The sequence below is a fragment of the Balaenoptera physalus genome (genome assembly GCF_965194825.1).
Source record: "Balaenoptera physalus genome assembly, chromosome: 3".
Classification (NCBI taxonomy): Eukaryota; Metazoa; Chordata; class Mammalia; order Artiodactyla; family Balaenopteridae; genus Balaenoptera; species Balaenoptera physalus.
This window is the reverse complement of record NC_138890.1, coordinates 129,250,674-129,272,655: the sequence shown is the minus strand read 5'-3', so window position 1 is coordinate 129,272,655 and position 21,982 is coordinate 129,250,674. Positions and strand designations below refer to the sequence as shown.

At 37.2% G+C, this 21,982-nt stretch overlaps 1 protein-coding gene across 1 annotated transcript in view; it reads left to right on the top strand.

Moving 5' to 3' along the window:
• ZSWIM6 (zinc finger SWIM-type containing 6) overlaps positions 1-21,982 on the top strand; it is a 198,842-nt gene that overhangs the window by 104,667 nt on the left and 72,193 nt on the right. The window contains exon 2 of the mRNA XM_082457102.1: positions 17,797-18,153. Coding sequence (XP_082313228.1) covers positions 17,797-18,153 — 357 coding nt within the window. The remainder of the gene's footprint in view (positions 1-17,796; positions 18,154-21,982) is intronic.

The following is a 21,982-nucleotide window of genomic DNA, read 5'->3' as shown; positions in this document are numbered from 1 at the left end:
GTCTGATGCTTTTCTCATGATTAGATTGAGGTTGTGCATTTTTTGCAAGAATATCACAGAAATAGTAATGTTCACTTCTCATTGCATCATTTCAGGGGGTACCTGATATCAACTCGACTTGCAGTTGGTTATGCTAACCGTGATCACTTGCTTAAGTGACAGGTTTCTCTGCTATAAAGCTGCTGTTTTTTACTTTTCATTAGATGGGAGTTACTAAAGTCCAGTCCATCCTCAAGGGGAGGAGAATTAAGCTCCACCTACTGGAGGGAGGAGCATCAGAGAATTTAAGTTACATATCTGGAGGGGAGATTCTTTGAGACTATGCAAATATTCTGTTTCTCTTTAAAGCTTTACCCACTAATTTTATCATTCATCAGTATATCTTGGCCTGCAGCAAATATTACTGTGGCGTTCTAATGATGATTTTTATTTCTCTCATCCTCTCTACATTTTTTAATTGGAATTCTTCTATAAGGAAGATGTGTCCCTTCTTCTTCATTTATTTATTTATTCATTCAATAATTTTTATCAGTATGGACTCAGATATTTATTTTATTCTTTGAGTTATAATCCAATACTAATGTTATTTTGCTGCTCAGATAGTTGCATCCTGGCCATTGGGGACTCTTTCAGGATGGGACAGTTCCCTCAATTTTTTTTAAGCACTTTCTTTCTGGCATCAGTATTTTCTTCATCCCAACCCTAGAATCAGCCATTTTTTCCCAGAAGCTTTGGTTTCTTTTATTGGTATTTAGAAACCAAGATCTGGGCGTGTCTTGTTTTTTAAAATAGTGTTCTTCTTGAAAAAACATAGAGCCTTCTTATGTTAGATTTCTTATGTTAGATATGTTTATCCTAAAAGTTTTTTTTTTATGTGTGAGGGAAAAGTGAGATTCATATGGTGACAGGTAGAAAAGTTAACCCTTTCTTATTAATATTGGTAGAAGTGGGCTTTCCTGGTGGCGCAGTGGTTGAGAATCTGCCTGCCAATGCAGGGGACATGGGTTCGAGCCCTGGTCTGGGAAGATCCCACATGCCACGGAGCAACTGGGCCCGTGAGCCACAATTACTGAGCCTGTGCGTCTAGAGCCTGTGCTCCGCAACAAGAGAGGCCGCGATAGTGAGAGGCCCGCGCACCGCGATGAAGAGCGGCCCCCGCTTGCCACAACTAGAGAAAGCCCTCGCACAGAAACGAAGACCCAACAGAACCATAAATTAAAAAAAAAAAAACCCCAAAAAAAGTTTAAAAAAAAATATTGGTAGAAGTGATTAATCAGACATGTTACCACATCACATATTTCTAGTAATGAGAAGTAATTTTAGAATTTACCTTTTCAAGTTCATGGCACTTTTGTGGAAAACTTGAAAAGTAGTTTATTCATTTTTCTCTAATTATTACTTTCTCTCTGGGATATAATTGAGAACAATGAATCAAGGACAAAAGAAGAGCCCTTGAAACTGCCAAGCTAAATCCACCAGTATCCCCAGACTCAAGTGTAAGCACTGAACTCATAGAAGAAAACCTGAGGCCTGTGCTCAGACCTCGTTTAGTATTATTTTTACACAGCTCTAAAAATGGTGGTTATCTAGTTTCCAAAGTCCTAGAAAGATGTAAGCCAACATTTTAGAAGAACTAGAGGGGATGCAGCTATTAGTCAAAATGTCAACATGAGAAGGGGGCATTTGACTTCTGCAAGGAAGGAGAGAGAAAGAGCAGACCAGTACTCGGCCATCAGGGCAGTGCAGAAGCTCTTTAGCCGAAAGGCCAATAACCTGGCCGAGTAATGCTGTTGAGGGCATTGCTGGGAGGACATAATGCAGTAAATGTTCATCATGATAACCTTGAGTCATCAAGCGAGTGTTAAATTAGATTTTTTTGATACTGTTTAGAAAGTTAAAATGTTGATACATTTTTTGAAAGATTTTCATCAACCTGTTGAAGTGAACATGCTCCTTCCAGGAATAAATCTTCCCTCAGTTTTTCAGGCTAAACCTTTTGTTCTTAAGAATTACTAAGAGGTGGGACTTCCCTGGTGGTCCAGTGGTAAAGAATCCGCCTTACAATGCAGGGGACGTGGGTTCGATCCTTGGTCAGGGAACTAAGATCCCATGTGCCACAACTACTGAGCTTGCGTGCCTCAACTAGAGAGCCTGCGTGCTGCAAACTGCAGAGCCCACGTGCTCTGGAACCCACATGCCTCAACTGCAGAGCCCTCGCTCCCTGGAGCCTGCATGCCACAACTAGAGAAGAGAAAACCCACGCGCCGCAACAAAGAGCCCACACACCTCAATGAAGGTCCCGCGTGCCACAACTAAGACCCAACGCAGCCAAAAATAAAATAAATAAATGAATAATAAATAAATCTTTAAAAACAAAAAGAATTACTAAGAGCCAAATTTTTTGAGCATACAGCGCTACTGTTTTAGTAAAGTCATGATCATGAAATCAGCTCTTCATTTAATCTGATTAATACCAGCTTAGTGTTCCCTTAGGGTATCAACCTTTCACTTCTGATTTTCCCCCTTAAAAATTATGTCATTAGTATGGCTGTCATTGTTATACCAGGAAAATTCAGTTTTGTAGAAAGATTTGATACATCAGAGGCCTTTTCAAAAAGAATGTGTAACTCTAATTTTCATATATTTATTTAGAGAGAAACAAAATATGTTTGAGGAAGGATCATCAAAGAGAATGAAGTGGAATTCCTTAGCTTTTTTAGAAATTATTTTAAGGCTAATATTTCTTTGGCTTGCCTAGATTTTTTTACCTTCTTGTTTAATAAAATGCTGAATTTTGATATATTTTTTTAAAAAACTTAATAAACTTAGACTTGTGTTTCTAGTAGACCTGTCAAGCTGTCCCCCAAATAAAAAACTTTATTCTTGGCTCAGAATAACTGCAGATGTCCCCAGTTAGTTTATAAATGGTCTGGGTAGAGTTCGGAGTTGCTGGAGAATATAGCTGCCACAGAAGAGATTCTCTTAGCCTTTTCTAATGAATTCCCTCTTGCTGTGCATGTGTATAGAAAGGTAATTTTGATAGTGGAGTGAAGGATAAGGGAGTGAGTCAAAGTACAATTGCGTTTAGTAAAGGGGGAAAGTGTGGTAAGAATTTGAAGGAACAAATGTTAGGAGAGGGAGAGAAATGAAAGAGAAGGACGAGTTAGACCAGTAGAAGATACTGTGGTAGCTGTCACTCATCTCATCTTTGCTCCTCTCCCTCTACCATGTTGTACAGTCCTAACATTTATAGGTTTTCTGAAGCAGGGAAAAATAACTTTCTATTGGAGATGAGGCCTTTTCCAATTTCTGACTACTCTTCTAAGTAAAAGAAAAGAGGCAACTTTATTACAGTCACAAGTAGTGGGGTTCATACTCAGCCAGAGAAATTAGTATAATATGAAACATTTGTTAAGCTAATGTGCTTGATTTATAATGTATGGCCATATGCTTTTTTCCTCAAAATTCCAAAGCCTGAAAACTAGCCACATAGTTCATTTCTCAAGTTTTATTTTTTTGCTTTAAACTGTGGAATTTTCCTTGACTATAATATTTATGTTTTAGGCAATTAAAGTAGCTTTTTAAAACATAATAATTCTGATTGATTAAAGAAGTTGACCACATATCTTTTGATTGGTCTTTTATGTTGTTGAATTATTGTATTTTTATCTGCATTTAATATGTATGTTAGTTTTATGATGAAACAGAGTAGTAATCAGTCATTGGGTCCTATACATGATGCCAGTTATTTATCATCATTTATCCTCCTTTAATTTCCATTATAAACCTGTTATAGAGTTACTGTTGTTTCATCATTTGATGCTTAGTATTATGTGGGCTATAAATCCCCTATTCTCAAGAATGGATAATATAGTCTCTTGAACTTAGATAAGTATGCTTGCCTCCAAATAGGTGAGTACTTGGATAGGTATTCCAGTTGCCTGTAAACATCTTAGAAATAAACTGAATATACTTTTTAAAAACATTAAATTCTTTTTTAAAAAGCCCTTGAAAGTTCATTATAAACCAAAGAAAGAAATACTTTGAGCCAAAGTCTGGGTTTTCATCATGTATTTTGAATGTGAGTATATATATTTTGGTTGCCTTTGACTTGTTTAGAATCGAAGGTGTTGGAGTATAGGGAGATCTATAAGATTTTAAATAAGTGAATAGGTAACAGATGCTGAACTATGAAATATTCTGCATAATTTTGTGCATATTTTGGGGGGAGCGTTTATTGCTCTTCTTTAGCTTGTCAAGAGATCTGTGCCCACCCCCTGCTCCCTCTCCTCAAAAAAAAAAAAAAAAAAAAGTAAGGGACCACTGACATAGTCCTTTAGCCTCCTTTTGCAGATATGAAAATAAAGCCACAGACTCAAGGTCAAACAGCTTGTTAGTAGCAGAGCTGGGATTAAAACCCAAGTCTCTCTCCCAGGTCAGTTCTCATTCCATTATTCTGACAAGCCTCAGGCACATTATTTTGATTCTGCAACACAGGCTAAGCCATTGTATACGTAATTGCTACTTAATTAGCACTCTTTCATATCTGAAGCTGTTCGGGTTTATATTTCTTGTTTAAAATGAACAGTAGTCCCAAATTTGGCCTGGAAGTTATCTATTTTAAATTATTCAAAATATTTTTTAAAATCCTGAAGTTTGGTAACATCAGATCATCATTATTTGTAAACAGCTTTAATGATTACTTGATATTGAAAGGAAAATTGTGGTTAGAGCCCTGAGTCAATACCTGCATTTTTCTGATTATTTTCTGTAATGTTACCATCACCACATCCAACAGAAATGCTCTTCTAGAAAGAAAAACAGAGCTGGAGGAATCAGGCGCCCTGACTTCAGACTATACTACAAAGCTACAGTAATTAAGACAGTATGGTACTGGCACAGAAACAGAAATATAGATCAATGGAACAGGATAGAAAGCCCAGAGGTAAACCCACGCACATATGGTCACCTTATCTTTGACAAAGGAGGCAAGAATATACAGTGGAGAAATGACAGCCTCTTCAATAAGTGGTGCTGGGAAAACTGGACAGCTACATGTAAAAGAATGAAATTAGAACACTCTCTAACACCATACACAAAAATAAACTCAAAATGGGTTAAAGACCTAAATGTAAGGCCAGACACTATCAAACTCTTAGAGGAAAACATAGGCAGAACACTCTATGACATAAATCACAGCAAGATCCTTTTTGACCCACCTCCTAGAGAAATGTAAATAAAAACAAAAATAAACAAATGGGACCTAATGAAACTTAAAAGCTTTTGCACAGCAAAGGAAACCATAAACAAGACGAGAAGACAACCCTCAGAATGAGAGAAAATATTTGCAAATGAAGCAACTGACAAAGGATTAATCTCCAAAATTTACAAGCAGCTCATGCAGCTCAATATCAAAAAAACAAACAACCCAATCCAAAAATGGGCAGAAGACCTAAATAGACATTTCTCCAAAGAAGATATATGGATTGCCAACAAACACATGAAAGAATGCTAACATCATTAATCATTAGAGGAAAGCAAATCAAAACTACAATGAGATCTCATCTCACACCAGTCAGAATGGCCATCATCAAAAAATCTACAAACAATAAATGCTGGAGAGGGTGTGGAGAAAAGAGAACCCTCTTGCACTGTTGGTGGGAATGTAAATTGATACAGCCACTATGGAGAACAGTATGGAGGTTCCTTCAAAAACTAAAAATAGAACTACCATACAACCCAGCAATCCCACTACTGGGCATATAACCTGAGAAAACCATAATTCAAAAAGAGTCATGTACCACAATGTTCATTGCAGCTCTATTTACAATAGCCAGGACATGGAAGCAACCTAAGTGTCCATCAACAGATGAAAGGATAAAGAAGATGTGGCACATATATACAATGGAATATTACTCAGTCATAAAAAGAAACGAAATTGAGTTATTTGTAGTGAGGTGGATGGATCTAGAGTCTGTCATACAGAGGGAAGTAAGTCAGAAAGAGAAAAACAAATACCGTATGCTAACACATATATATGGAATCTAAAAAAAAAAAAAATGGTCATGAAGAACCTAGGGGCAAGATGGGAATAAAGACTCAGACCTACTAGAGAATGGACTTGAGAATACGGGGAGGGGGAAGGGTAAGCTGGGACAAAGTGAGAGGGTGGCATGGACATATATACAGTACCAAATGTAAAATAGATATCTAGTGGGAAGCAGCCGCATAGCACAGGGAGATCAGCTCAGTGCTTTGTGACCACCTAGAGGGGTGGGAGGGAGGGAGACGCAAGAGGGAAGAGATATGGAGACATATGTATATGTATAACTGATTCACTTTGTTATAAAGCATAAACTAACACACCGCTGTAAAGCAATTATACTCCAATAAAGATGTTAAAAAAAATGCTCTTCTAGGCTAAAATGGAATATGTCTGTGCATTTATGTACTTTGCTTTCAGAAGAAATAAATAAAACCAAATTGCTTTTTGAAGTAGTGTATATTTATTATTAGTGGTACTTTTGTGAGATTTTAAAGAAGTCACACGTAAACAGGGTTATTATCTACAATAAAAGTTTAATTCTTACTACTCCTGCACATATGCTTCCTAGGTAAGGCACATAGATAATTTGTTTTCAGACTTTTCTATCTTGTAGCTTCAAATTCATGCTAGAGCAATTTGGTAGAGTATTCAGATTTTATTTAACCTCTCTACTAAATAAAATTTTTACTTTTTCATTCATTCGTTCATTTTCTCAGTAAATATTGAGCATGTGTCACATGCCAGGCACTGTTCTAGGTACTTATAAGTGCTCCCAGGGTCTTATCAGTCCTCCTCTCATAGGACACCCCGATAAATACCTGTTAACATACATAGAACACAATTCGGGAAATGAAGGTTTGTATTGTTTCTGTTTTTTATTTCTGGAATCCACCTCTGATTTGACTTCTTAGCTATCAGTTGCCCAGTAATCCAGTGACTTCTCAGAACTGAAACCCTTGTGTTCATGGATGCTTCCCACAGAGACTTGTATATCACCTGTTAACCAAGTTAAGGGATTAGGGAAGTGGTTGTTCATAATATTTAATATTTCATAATACTTAATGGATAGTAGGGAAAGAATGCAGCTATTTAGGTGGTGAAGGCAGGGCAGACGATATGATTCAATCCTTTCATTTCATTTTTAATGGGCTTTCTTTTATGTTTTTATATTATTTTGTGTTTTATACGTTCTGTGTAATAAACTTCACCTATATTTGTGCAATCTGAGACTTTAAAGATTAGATTTAGGTTTTAGATATGAAAAATAACAAAAAGGTATGCCTTAAGAATCTCAGTTATAGACAGATGGCTGAAAATTATGTAGATAAAAATTAAATGTTTACTCGCTTTCGTATTGAATTTCAAAACTTTAAAAAATTCTCCCCACATGCCAGTTACATATATGTGACTGCACCTATAGCAGTGTCTGTCCTTTTTCTCTCCCCTTCCCTGAGCCATAGCTTCCGAGTCCTTTGAGGTGACCATTGATTCAATTCTGTAGCAGCCAGGGCAGGTCAAAGGTCTTGTGTGAGTGATTGTGGTAACTACCATCCTTCATCTTGTCATGGGTAGCTCTCCATTACTCCTGCCTACCTACACGCTTTTTAAAAAAAAAATCTATTTCCTTTATTTGATACATGAGGAAAGAAGAGGGAAGAAGAAATAGATATTAATAAGTAACTTGCCCAAGAGGCTAACATTAGATAATGGCTGAAATTAGAACCAGGAGCCCAGTCTTTCTCTGCCCTGTCATACTGAGTGCTGTAATACATATTCTGTGGAGTATGGCTGAGCCAAAAGAGGGCTGAGCATCCATGGGTTAAGGAGAGCCTGGGAGTGTACTGTTGCCAAAGTAGGCTGGGCCAGTAAGTAGGCAGAACTGCATTGAGGGCATTGATGTCCCTTAGTGTTTAAACTTGGTGTGTGGTTATTGCCAGGCTCCCAGAATGTGTGCTGGACATCATTTATGTAGCAAATTCTTTACTTGGGAAGACTTTAATAAGCACTTTTTCAATTTTAGCCAAAACACTTTTTTTTCTTCGAAGTAATTTGTTTGTTGTAGAAATCTTAGAAAAAACACTACCCCTACATCAACTAAAACAAGTTAAATAAACATTCATCTGTAATCACACTGCTCTGAGACATGGGTGGGAATGTCTTAGTATGTTTCATCCACATTTTGAACCAGTCTCTTTGCTTCTCTTTTATCACTGTGTATTTAAGAAAAACATGTACCTCTTAGCCAAAGTATCAGTTCATCTACCTTGCTGTTCTTTTTTTCTTATTAAAGACTTGTTTGTTTGTTTATATTTTTTGATAATAGTTTTTTTTTTATTGAAGTATAGTTGATTTACAATGTTGTGTTTCAGGTATACAGCAAAGTGATTCAGTTTATACATATATAGTTTCACTTAGGGAAACTAGAAGTTATTTGAGACAAAATTAAGTCTTCTCAGTCCCCTGCTTTTCTCTTCCGTTTGGAGTCAACTCACATTTTAAGACTGCGCTATGTAAAATGGGAACAAATTTTTAAAAATCATAGCAGTTCCATTAATTTGGAAATATGAATATATTAGTATAGAATTACCGCAACAACAGCAAACCCTTGTCCATTATTGTAATAGAAATGCTGGCATGCTCCTGGGAGCTTGACATTTCAAGCAGCATGTGCACTCACGCTAACGGACTAGGGTTTTAGTGCATGTGTTGGAAATGCTGTGCTTCCAAGAGCATGTGACATTTCTATTACAATAATGATGATAGCAGGCATTCTGTAGAAGGAATCCTTGTGGTGGTTTATATACCTTGTCAGTTCTTACAGCAGTGCTACAAGATGGGTATTATTAATCCTTTTTTAGATGAGAAAATTGAGGCTGTTACTTGCTTAAGGTTATTTAACAAAACAGATCTTATTTTAGAAGGTTCTAATTCTTTCTAAAATTCTGCCTCACTTTGTGTTATCCTGCATATTCTGTTGCCTCTGACTTTCTCATATAGGGTACATTTTGCCTTAGGCAAAAAACGTGTTACTAAAATAGTTGCCAGTAATTTTTTTCCATTAATTGGATTGTTTTGAATACACAAAGAACCTTCAATTATGAGGAATCCCATGGGACATTGTAAAACAATCTTTGTAAAAGTAAATACTCTGATCATTTTAAAATTTTTATATTTTAATTTAGATTTTTAATGAAGGTTTCACTTCAAATAGGATGGTATAGCTATAATTATTAACAATTATGATAGTAATACATTTTTGTTAATAAAGATTTATTTCATTTATTTTTCTTTCTTAACGCTCAGACCAGTTTAATGTCTCATACCTGACTTCTTGGAATTGGGAGCATTTAGGTTCCATGATAAGCAAGAAAGTGTATACATTTTTTATATGACAAATTACATATTCCTTACTATTATGTTTACTGTATTTACTTAAATGTATTTTTACTAGAAAAGCCTAGTTTAGGCTGAATTCTAATCATCTTAGGTCGGCGACCCTGGACCAGCAGTCACAGCGTCACCTGGGATGGCGGGGTGGGGCCCAGGAATCCTGATGCACATTCCAGTTTGAGACGCACGGAACTATATGTTCTACCTACCAAGAGAGTAAGAGGGTTTGTGCGTTCTTTCACCTAACAAATGCTTCTTGAGTGTTTCCTCCAGGATAGTCCTCTGTGACAAGGGTGCCACAGAACTCTGCTGTCTCAGATGATGTCACAGCCCTCTGCTTCGAGCTTAACTCGGTATAAGCGAGACGTGAACGCTTAGAAAGAGGCTTTAATTTAAAGTTGAGGGGTCAAGCCGGAGTTCCAGGGTGTGGGTGGAGGAGTTTGGCTACCGAGGCCTGCATTCTCCCTTCTGGGGTCTGAGCACACTTTTCTCCTTACCTCTTGGCTCTGGTAAACAGACTTAGTTTCCAGAGTTTGTCCTTCACCTCAGCTCCTAAAGCAAATAGCCAAGCATTTCTAAAGGTTGTTTTGCTGTAAGCAACAACAGGAAATAAACAAGTAAAAGGATCTTCTGTCCCCTTCCCCCTTAGGGGAAGTAAGACACAGGTGTGTAGAGGTGCTCGGAGTTGAACACCAAAGGGCTCTAATAAACTTAATCTGCACTTTAGAGGTTGGGCATCCAGGTGAGAGGCCAAGTGAGGGAGGGGACGAGGAGGGAGCACTGAATTGTAGGGGCGGCATTGGGGGCTATACCGATGGGGCAAGGAAGCCTGGCTGATCTGGTCTTCAGGAAAGGTGGAAGTCTGGAGCTGCTTTGCTTGTATTAGAGAAGGTTGGCATTAGAGAAAGTGGAATTTAAAAATTGGGGCAGATAATTTAAATTCCTAAGCACTTTGTGGCTTTATAGTTGTGCACATAACTCAAATTCTACCTAATTTGTTTATCACCCCTCCTCCCCCGGCTGCCCACCCAGAATCTGGGGCTGGGCAATGGTTGTTTCCCTCAAGTATGCACGTTAAAATACAGAAATACATTTTGGAAAATTACTTGACAGTAATGGGGGGGGGTGCTTATGTACTTCAAGATTGGGGATGACACAGAGTTGTGATTTTCTTTTTCTTTTTTTTTTTTTAAATCCAACACAGTCTCCTTAAACGCACCTTCTTCTAGGTGCTCATTACAGATGGCTAAATTAGTGGATAAGTGTCTTTTTTTTTTCAGGAATAATATTAAATAACTATGTAATGCCATTCATATCTAACACAGTTATTCTGATCATACGGGTCCTTGTATGAAGTGTTGTGAGGATCTACATTAACGAGGAAACAAAACCAATACTGAACAGAGTGCCTCTGGGAACTCTTGATTGGGCCCATCCAGTGCATGCTCCGTAAATTTTTATGTTGTTTATATGGTGTGCTGTGGTTTACAGTCTGGTCTTTGCATTAATTTGCCATTGTCTTTCTCTCAAATATTAATGAAGTGTAGGAGCAATTCTAGTCCAAATAGGCATTTTAAAGGTGGACTTCAAAACAAAGCTTTTCCTTTAAAAAATAATTTTTCTGAAAGACGGAAACCACTTCATTAGTGATTGCCGGCAAAATCTCCTAATGTCTTTCCATAAGCTGTTTAAGCTTAGTGTTAGAAATCAGGGCTAGAGGATTTAATTAGCCAGCTCACAGGATGCAGTCTCTTTAATTTAGGATATCCCTTTGAGAAAATTACGTAGTTGAAGAAAGAATATCATATTTTAGACAAGTTGGTTTTGAGTTGAGTTTATTGCCTCTGTCTTGGTCCCTTAATGTGTTTGTACTGCTGATCTGGAAATTATGCTTGATTTGAATTAAAACTTTTTGTTTTTAAAATTGATAATTGCAGCATGGCATGTTGGATTGTGTGCAGTTCTCAGAGTTAAGAAAGGTAAAAGTTGGGTTTTGTGGGGCAATGATTAACTCATATATTTTACCAGGGACACATAATCAGGTATTAGTTACTATACATTTAGCCAATGCACTGGGTTTAGCAAACCAATGAATACTTTGTTATGAGAGTGGTTAACACTTCTGCATTTTTAGACTTAGCTTTAAAAACTTAAAAGAAACCTCTTACAACCCTTGCCATCCTTTCAGCCATAACATTGCATTGCTTTGGTTTCTGCCTTTAATTTCCCCCGGGGGTTCTTTTTATTTAGGAAAAGGGTGAAAGATGTATTTGTGTAAGTACTACACCAGTGCTTCTGTTAAATTCTTTTTCAACAAAAAATATGTTACTTGAGCACCTCATGCACGGGGTGCATATTTTTCTGAAAAGAATGTGCCCTGAAAGCAGTAATTTTTAGTGTGTATTTATTTCATGTCTACCAGTTTATTTTAGCTTAGACAATTTCTAATGTTTTCAGTTTGTTAGCATTTTTCAGTTAACTGAGTACATATACATATATGCACAAAGTGGCCAAGCTTTAGAAATTCTTTGTGTATTTTAAAACAGTTGTCTCTCCAGTCTGATATCATGGGTCTCCTTGTCACCTTTAAAATGCAACTAAAATCTAACCTTAGATATGGAAAATCAGCTTTCAAGGAAAGCTTGTTTTTAGAATATCAGTGAAGAATTTAATATTTACTTTCTAGAAACCTTAATTCTCGTTAATGTGAAATTAATGTAGACGATTCAGTTGTGTAGTTCATATGTGAGAAATTTGCCCCTTCAGTGTTTCCCTGCTAAGTCTTATAAACTACTGACCTACCGTAAGGTCCAAGTGCAAAAAATGAAAAAGTTTTGAAAGCCTCTCGGGGAGCTATGGGTATCCCTGGACTATGCTTTGAGAATCATTGCATTATAATATTTTTGAAGTATCTATGGTTACTTAAAAAAATCTCTCCCCGGGCTTCCCTGGTGGCACAGTGGTTGAGAATCTGCCTGCCAGTGCAGGGGACATGGGTTCGAGCCCTGGTCTGGGAAGATCCCACATGCCACGGAGCAACTGGGCCTGTGAGCCACAATTACTGAGCCTGCGCGTCTGGAGCCTGTGCTCCGCAACAAGAGAGGCCGCGATAGTGAGAGGCCCACGCACCACGATGAAGAGTGGCCCCCACTTGCCGCAACTAGAGAAAGCCCTCGCACAGAAACGAAGACCCAAAACAGCCATAAAAAAAAAAAAAAAAAAAAACAACTCTCCCCTAACATTTTCTAGTTCTCTCTGTATGAAAGTAACACTCTTTCGCATTTATTTTCCAAGCTACTTCAAGAATGAGATTCCTCCTTCCCCCCAAGATTCCAGCAGCCATAGAGGAAAAAAAAGTGTTATGGATAAAGGGAATGTTTCCAGCACCCCTCCCCCCTATTTGTCCAGCTGGGAAGGGAAGGAAAGGGAAATAAAATTTAATGAGCACTTTTACTACGTGCCAGGTGCTTTACATATGTTATTTCAGTTTAATCCCCAAAACAATCCTAGGAGGTATTTCTAGCCACATTTTGCACAAAATACAGCAAGTATCAGAAAGGTTAAACAATATGCCCAGATCACACAGCATTTAAATGGACAGAACCTGATCCGAATCAAAGTCTGTCACCAAGGCCTATACAACACTTGAGCCTTGGTTTCTGCTTTGTTTTTCTTTAGTTCCTGCAGATTGATAATGTGAATACTAACATTATATTGGGTGCTGTGGTGGTGTGACGACAAAACGATTGGACTGCCTTGTGAGGTTTGCTCTTATGGAATTAACTATCTTTGACAGATTATATTTTGTAAAGTCAAATGTATTTATTAAAAAAAGATTCATGTAGTTTCTTCAGTTTTAGTTCTTTGAAAATAAAACAGTTAATTATCCATGGTTTACCACAGAGCGCAGGATTACCCCTTTCTGCGTCCTCAGTTCTGTCATATAGAACAGCTGACTGTCCTAGAAGGAGATTTTTGCATTTACAATCCCAAAGCTGCTGGTCATCTGGGATTGTCAGAACTCCAGAAAGGCAAAATCCATTCTCAAGGACATTACTTTTTGTTTCAAGTCACGCAGTACCTAAAGGATAAGACCATTGAGGGGTGCGGAGGAAGGGGGAAGAATGTCTATAGTGACATCTCTAGTTATCTTTGAGGGAGGAATATTCTCCTTGCTTCTCCTGTGGGTGCTATGGTATGATTAAGGACCCAGAGAGAGTGAGTTGGTGGAATTTCAAAGTTTCCTCAAATTGGAGAGGCCGAAATACACGACCACACAACCCTGAAGAGAGGCGTGATGGAACCTCCTACATGTTGACTCAGTATTGCATTGTCTTCAAAACTAGTGTACCTGCTGTCCCCTCTGTGTGTATGTAATTTTCTTGTATCTAAAGTAAAGCCTCTTACCTCTAGCAACATCAGCCATCCCAACCTAAAAGTAAGGAGGGAAAAACCGCAAATAGACCTCTGAGTGTTAAATAGTTGCCACAAATCTAGTCAAATTAGAGGTGCAGCTGACCTGAGGGCAAAGAATTTTCTATGAAAAAGGATAGCAGTATAGGAGGGGAGTCATTGTGATAGCTGATAGTAGAGAAAAAACAAGAACCCGCTTAAAAAATACTGCCACCTGCAGTTGTCTCTTACAGGGAATGCTGTCCCATTCACTTGGTAATACCCTGAATGGTCAGCTGATTAGGGTGGCAAGGTAGAACTTACATTTAGAAATATTTCCAACAAAAATAGTTGGCATTTTGAAAGGAGTTTGGGTACTTGAAAGATAATCTAGAATTACTTGGAAAATGAACATTCATGAAATGCCTTAATCTTGATGATATTACATTAATGAAGTGTACTTTTATAAGACATGAATGTGTTTATTTGTGCCCTCACACATCTCTTGAGTTAATTTGTTTTGGAAGTCACAATATTTTATAGTTTGCTTTTTAAAAAATTTTATGAGTGGTAAATATTCAACATAATATAATTGGATAGTAGGTGGGGTTTTCCCCCAGCATAATTGTACGATATCAGGATTCACTATACTTTACTTCTGACTTGTACAACTCACATGAATGAAGAAAACTGTTTTGCAAAACTATTTGAGGGCTTCGTTGGTTTTGCTAAGGGTCTCTCTTTTTTAAAAAAATTTTTATTGGAGTATAGCTGCTTTACAATGCTGTGTTAGTTTCTGCTGTACAGCAAAGTGAATCAGCTATACGTATACATATATCCCCTCTTTTTTGGATTTCCTTCCCATTTAGGTCACTGCAGAGCACTGAGTAGAGTTCCCCTGTGCTATACAGTAGGTTCTCGTTAGCTATCTATTTTATACGTACTATCAATAGTGTATATATGTCAATCCCCATCTCCCAATTCATCCCACTGCCCCCTTCCCCCTTGGTATCCATACCTTTGTTCTCCACGTCTGTGTCTCTGTTTCTGCTTTGCAAATAAGACCATCTGTACCATTTTTCTAGATTCCACATATATGCATTAATATACAACATTTGTTTTTCTCTTTCTGGCTTACTTCATTCTGTATGACACTCTCTAGGCCCATCCAGGTCTCTACAAATGACCCAATTTCGTTCCTTTTTATGGCTGAATAATATTCCATTGTATATATGTACCACATCTTCTTTATCCATTACTCTGTTGATGGACATTTAGGTTTCTTCCATGTCCTGGCTATTGTAGTGCTGCAGTGAACATTGGGGTACATGTGTCTTTTTGAATTATGGTTTTCTCAGGGTGTATGCCCAGGAGTGGGATTGCTGGGTCATATGGTAGTTCTATTTTTAGTTTTTTAAGGAACCTCCATATTGTTCTCCATAGTGGTTGTATCAATTTACATTCCCACCAACAGTGCAAGAGGGTTCCCTTTTCTCCGCACCCTCTTCAGCATTTATTGTTTATAGAGTTTTTGATGATGGCCATTTTGAGGTGATTTGTGAGGTGATAACCTCATTGTAGTTTTGATTTGCATTTCTCTAATAATTAGTGATGTTGAGCATCTTTTTATGTGCCTCCTGGCCATCTGTATGTCTTCTTTAGAGAAATGTCTATTTAAGAAGGGCCTCTTCTTTGATAGTTAAATCAGTCTCTTTTGAAGCACCTCTTACACTATAGCCTTGCAGACTATTTAAATACTAACTAGTCTAACTCTTTCGGATTCTCAGTTGTCTTGGCTTTGCCTGTGATGGGAGTTCTTCAGTATCACTTTTGTGGAGAGACAAAGATGTTGACTTGGTGGATAAGGAGAAATAAAATAGTGTTAAGCTGGGAGAGATTGATTTTATAAATGGTTAGTTTATGATAACTATCTTCCTATAGTGACAACTAGTTTCTTTTGTACACATATATATGTGACAGGTAGAAAACAGAGAACCTTTGCACTAAGTATACAGAATATACTTGGAAACTTTCTGGACTTATTTATGATCCATTGATCTTTTTCTTGTCTTAATCTGTGCCTGTCCCATAGACTTTTAATTATTGTAAGCTTTTAGTGCACTGGTATATAAGAAGACAAGACTGCTCTTATTATTCTTCATTTCTGAAATTTTCCTGGGTGTTTACTTTTTATGTGATTTTTTTTTTCTCATGAGAAAATACATTAAAATTTTTAAAAAATATGATTATATTTGCTATGTATCCTTTCTTTAATTGCGGTTTTCCAAAAAAATTTCTTGACCAAAAGAGATAGAGGAGGAGACTGGAATATCCATTTGAAAACAGGGATAATCTCTGTGGAAGAAAACCAGAGGTTACCGTATTAACGGTTATCAAAATTCCTCATTGTGAAGCAATAATAGTGACTTGATTTTTGGAAACGCATTTCTTAAATTGATAATCTGGTAAAAAAAATATGACAACACTTTTCTCTTTCCACTGTGTTGCTGAATATGAATTATCAAGATTAAGTTACATTACTCTGAAAGATTTCTCGTAAGTTGAATAATGTTTCTCCCAACGCCCTGGCCTAAAGGAACCCCTCTCTTGAAAGAGATAGTAAGTAGGGTTCAGATGCCCCACATGTGAACTCTAGGCATCATCTGTCTGTCCTTTTCATGTCACATCTCTGCAGCTCCGTGTGCAGCATCTTTCCAGAGTTCCCACGTGGTGAAAAGATCCTTCTCTTTGTGAATGAAGGGGGAACCTGGAGAAATAGTGGCCTGCTAGATAAATTTTATTCAAGTAGCATAGATAGTGGAAGGCTGAGTCAGAGGCTTCATTACATTTCTAACATTCAAGTTTCTGTCAGGTACTTAATCCTGAGGTAAGTCTGTGGCCTGGAGGTTTCCCCTTAATGTTTATCACTGGCCTCTGCATGTGGCTTTCAGAGAGGGTAGATGGAACTGAATGGTGTGCCAAAAAAAATTCAGGGTAAGCTTCCCCATATTTAGGGAAAAGGAGTGAGGGGGATGTATGCCCTGGCCAAACCGGACAAGACTGACTGACTGGTGGCAGCGGCAGCGAGAGGCAGTTTTCATTGGCGGTGAGCTGTGGCTAGAGCTATCCAAGGAGCCGTTGCTGCCTGTGCGGGTTGAGTGTCTCATTTCTGGATCCTTCGAAGCAGCGGCCAAGTGCCATTGGTCAGGGAGGTTGTGGAGGGTTCCTGTGTGGTTCTAAGTTGAGGCTACAAGGCCTCTAAGGCCCCTTGCCACTTGGTGATTTTGCGCACCCATGTGTGCATGTGAGCATGTTTAACAGCCTACCTCTGTACCAGATTTTCTCTGTATGATAGGAGAGAAAATAGTCATTGTGAGCTACTTCAGCTATGGTATGCGTGCGATTTGGTGGGCTTTGCAGTTCCCCCAGCACGTACTGCTCAGAGACGTTGCAGTATTGGGGCTGCCTGGAATAAAGGTGGAAGGAAGGGAGGAGTTTGTTGAGAAGAAAGCTGAGCTGGCCTACTCTATTTTAAAAAGTTGTTTAAAAAAGGGTGGAATGGTGGGGGAGAAAACTACAGATCTAGGGGCTCTTGGTCAGGTATATACCACACACAGATTTAGAACAGAGTAATGATGGCTTACTCTAGGTAAGCTGTGATCTAGTTATAGGTATGATGTGGTGTATTAATATACATATATATAGGTGTGATGGTGGTATACTGCAGTAAGTGTTTTCATATGGCTGTGTAATGAACTACTTCAGCATGTCTGTTAAATAGCATTTATTTTTTACTTGTAAGGTGCAGGGAGAGGGAGGTTGGAGTGGCCTGAATGTTTTTACTTGAAAATAAAAGCTGTCATATTTTTTTCTTGCAGCTGTCAAGCACTACGCATTTCAAAAAATTAAAATATTTTGTAGCATCTGAATGCAGAAACTGAACTCTCTCCTCCCCTTCTTTCACATAGGTTTCCACTTGAGTGGCACAGTGACAGAACCTGCAATACAATCGGAGCCAGAAACTGTTTGCAACGTGGCCATCAGCTTTGATCGTTGCAAGATTACCTCAGTGACCTGCAGCTGTGGAAACAAGGACATATTTTATTGTGCCCATGTTGTGGCACTGTCTTTATACCGCATCCGCAAGCCAGATCAGGTCAAATTGCATCTTCCCATTTCAGAGACTCTCTTTCAAATGAATAGAGACCAACTACAAAAGTTTGTACAGTATTTGATCACAGTGCACCACACAGAAGTTTTGCCAACTGCTCAAAAATTGGCAGATGAAATTCTTTCCCAGAATTCAGAAATCAACCAAGTTCATGGTGAGTATAGATACTCATCCTATAGACTGCTTCTCTGGATTATTTTTCATTTATAAATTTAATTCTTTTGCCTGAAAATGAATTAAATATGAATTAGATCATCAACATTGCTCTTAGGTAGCTGAAGGTTTAAATTTAGTTTTGCATCCTAAAACATTTCTTTTGAAGTGTTTTGTACCTTCTACTAGATACCAAGTCTTTTCTGCTCAGAAAAATCTCTCATTTGTTAAAGCTTGGCTCTTATATGTTTATGTTTTGTAAAATTTCATCAAATACTAGATATCAGTTATAGTAAACACAAATTCACCTTTGTCAGCTGTTGTCAGTAAACTGACTTGCGCATATTCAGAATATTTTTCATTTTCTTAAAAAATTTATTTTCCAAGGCAGTAGGTTTCTGATATGATGCCTCATATTAAGAAAGTAACTTATTCTTAGAAAAAGATGAGAATTTATATAGAGAGAGTTTAGGATATGACTATTATTGTGTGTAAGAAATCTCAAAAAGGGTTTCTTTTAAGTCTTTTATACACTGAACTTGTTACCTCACTTATTTGTAAACACATGTATCAACTGTCAACATATAGTTGAAATATGGGACCAGTCAGTCACTCACCCCTATCCTTTTAGGTTTTCTTCAAAGTCCTTACTTGATGTAGCAAATATAAATGTTTAAGGAAAGCAGTTTGAGATCATTTCTTAAAAACTTTTAAAATTGTGAGATATAGCACAGAAAAGTACATAAAATATGTATGTGTAGATTAACAAAGTGAACCAACATCCAGGCCAAGAAATAGATGGCTCTCGGCACTTCGGCGGGTTCCACATGTCCCCTTCCAGTCAGTCACAGGCTCCTTTCTGTTTCCCATGGTAACCCTTGCCTGATTTTTTATGGTAATCACTTCTTTGGTGCTTTGTGTTTTAACGTTAACATCACTAAACACTGGTTTAGTCTTATCTGATTTTAAGCGTTATGTATGTGACTTCTTTCATTCAAAATCATGTTTATATGATTTACTCATATTGTTTCATGTACCTTTAGTTCATTCATTTTCATTGCTCTAAAGCAGCACTAGAAATACCAATAGAAGTACAGTGTGAACCACATGTATAAGTTAAAATATCTTATTAGCTTCACTTAAAAAGAAGCAAGTAAAATTAATGTTAATAATGTTTTATTTATCTCAATATATCTAAAAATCAATTCAACATATTCATATCATCCCAACATTCATGAATATCAATTCAACAAAAATATTGATATATTTCACTTCTTTTCCATATTAAGTCTTTGAAAATCTGGTGTCTGTTTTACACTCACAGCACATCTCACATCAAACTCTAGCCACATTGCAAGTGTTCAGTAGCCACATGGTTAGTGGCTACCTTATTGGACAGCACATACTCTGTAGAGTATTCTAGGTATGAGGACACCACAGTTTGTCTCTTCCACTGTTGATGAACCTTGTTTTGAATAGAGCTGCTGTGAACATTGTTTTACAAGTCTCCTGGTATCTTATGATACTTTTAATATGTCTTTTATGTCAGGGGAGAATCCACATAGCCGTATTTCTTCTAGTGCTCTCCATGTCAGTCGCAGCTTTATTAAAGTAGCTTTTATAAGGTGTGTAAAGCATTTTACTTGGTAGAGTCTGCCAGTGTTGAGTAACAGGATTGTAAACAACTGCCACAGAAGTACCCTGGACCCACCAAAAGCACATGTATTCAAGGACTTTTTAAGTAGGCTTCTGCTCTGTCATATCATCTGTCTCAATCGTGTTACCTTGTGAAAATTCAGGCCAGCTAACAGTCATCGCAGAGATTCTCAGGAGCGTATTTGTGGCTTCCTATTAAATCGCTCATTGAAGGCAGAAGAATAGCATATACCATTTCTTCAAACTTCTATGCACTCTCTCTTTTTCCTTTTTTTAAAATTCATATATTCCATTCGGTCATTTTGTCCTCTGAGTTTTAGTTTAACCAGAGGTCCACATCAACAGTAAGGTGTTTGTTCTGCATTTGTCTTCCTTGTTTTAAAGGGTAGCAGCCCCCAAAGTTTCTTATCTAAAAGCTTTTAAAATGCATTTCTGTGGTGAAATAGTGGGACTAATGAAACAATCTAAACTAAAGTTGGATGTGAGAAAGTGTTCACATGACATTATATTTCTCTCAGACTTTCTAAAATTAGAAGAAAAAGATATCTAAGGAAATATCAAGGGCAGAATGCAGGTTAGCTTTAGACTCAATGTGATTTTCAAATAACTTTTGTATGAGAACAGCTTCACGAAAGCAGTGAACTTGAGAAGTGTATGCTGCCAGCTTTCTCTCCACTTAATTTATCATAAGATTTGCTCCTAGCCTGGAAATGGGCCAATTACACAAGCTGCCTTCCTGCCTTCCATTCTAGTGTGACAAGTGGCAAAAAAAGAAGAGAGGTAGAAAGCAGGCCGTGACCTTAAGTGTTGAAATGGGAAATCTGCTCCCTGGAGGGTCTTATTTTAACTGTTAGATTGATGACTTAGTAGGGGGTGGGATTTAAAATGTTTTGCAGTTATTTGACTACATGGTCCCACCTGCCTCCAAACATCTGTACATTAAGCATTTTCTAACTCATTTTTAAAGCAGTATTTCCTTGTATGGTTTCGAGGGTGTATTTTTTCTTTGAGAAAAATATCTTGAACATGAATATTGGGAAGAGTTCATTTTTCTCTAAGGAAAAGCATCACTTTTACCTTGCTAGATAAATAGGGTTAGGATAGGATTTAGATTAGATTATCTTAATAGGTATCTTAAACAGAATGAGGTTTAGCTTATCTAAATCCTTTATAAGAGAAAGTCATAATATAATTTTTCAGTAAATACAAACTATGTTGATAACAGTAGGTTTTTCCTTTTCCTTGTGAACTTGTCCTAATGCTTCTTAAAATTCTATTAGTTGCTTTACTTACTATTTTGAAATATTTTATTTTTAAAAGAATTTTATGCTGAGGAATTAAAAGCTTTTTCGAGTCTATTTCAGGCATATTGTTTCTCAAAATTTCCTTGTAAGCTACATATTGCAAATTTATAATTGTAATAGTTTCTAGACTAAGAAACCAAGGAGAATGGGTTAGTGACTTATCCAGGGTCACAGATTGAGTGAAAGTAGTCGGAATATAGACGTAGTCATCATAATAGTTCAGTCCTTGTCAGTTTTTTACATTTCATTTTGTTTTCATAAAATTTCCTGCATAATTGTGATTAGATTAAATCAATCACTGTATGCTAAAAAGTGGGTGTAAGATAGTTAATGTTAATGGCCCTCCAAGGAGATTGCCAGTTGTAGTTTTGCATTGATAAGCAAAATTGTTTGTCTTGGTTTTATATTAAAATGAAACTTTCTAGCTTCCATATTGTTAAGAAAAAGCTATTGTCTTTGCTAAGTATTTATTTGGAAATTTACTGATTTCTAAGTACTAACCCACTCTCTTGATTAATTCAACTCAGCCTTTTTTGGTCTTTTATGCTTCTTATTAAAGGAGTGCATTATAAATTAGTAAATTGTGGTGTAGGGACAGAACATTGAATTTGAAACCTGGAGGCCTAGAGTACAGCATTGTCTCTTCTGTGTATTACCTATGTGACCCTGGGTGAGACTCATTTTTTTTCTCATATTTAAAATGCTCATAATCTTCACTAGCAGCGTTGGAAAAATTTTAGTCATATAATAAATATATACATGTGTAAAATATTAAAGAAAAGAGAGAGTTTATATTATGTTGGGGTACCCATAAGTAGTCATAGTTAAAAAGAAGGGGGAAGAAACCAGTTGGGGTATGGATGATAATAG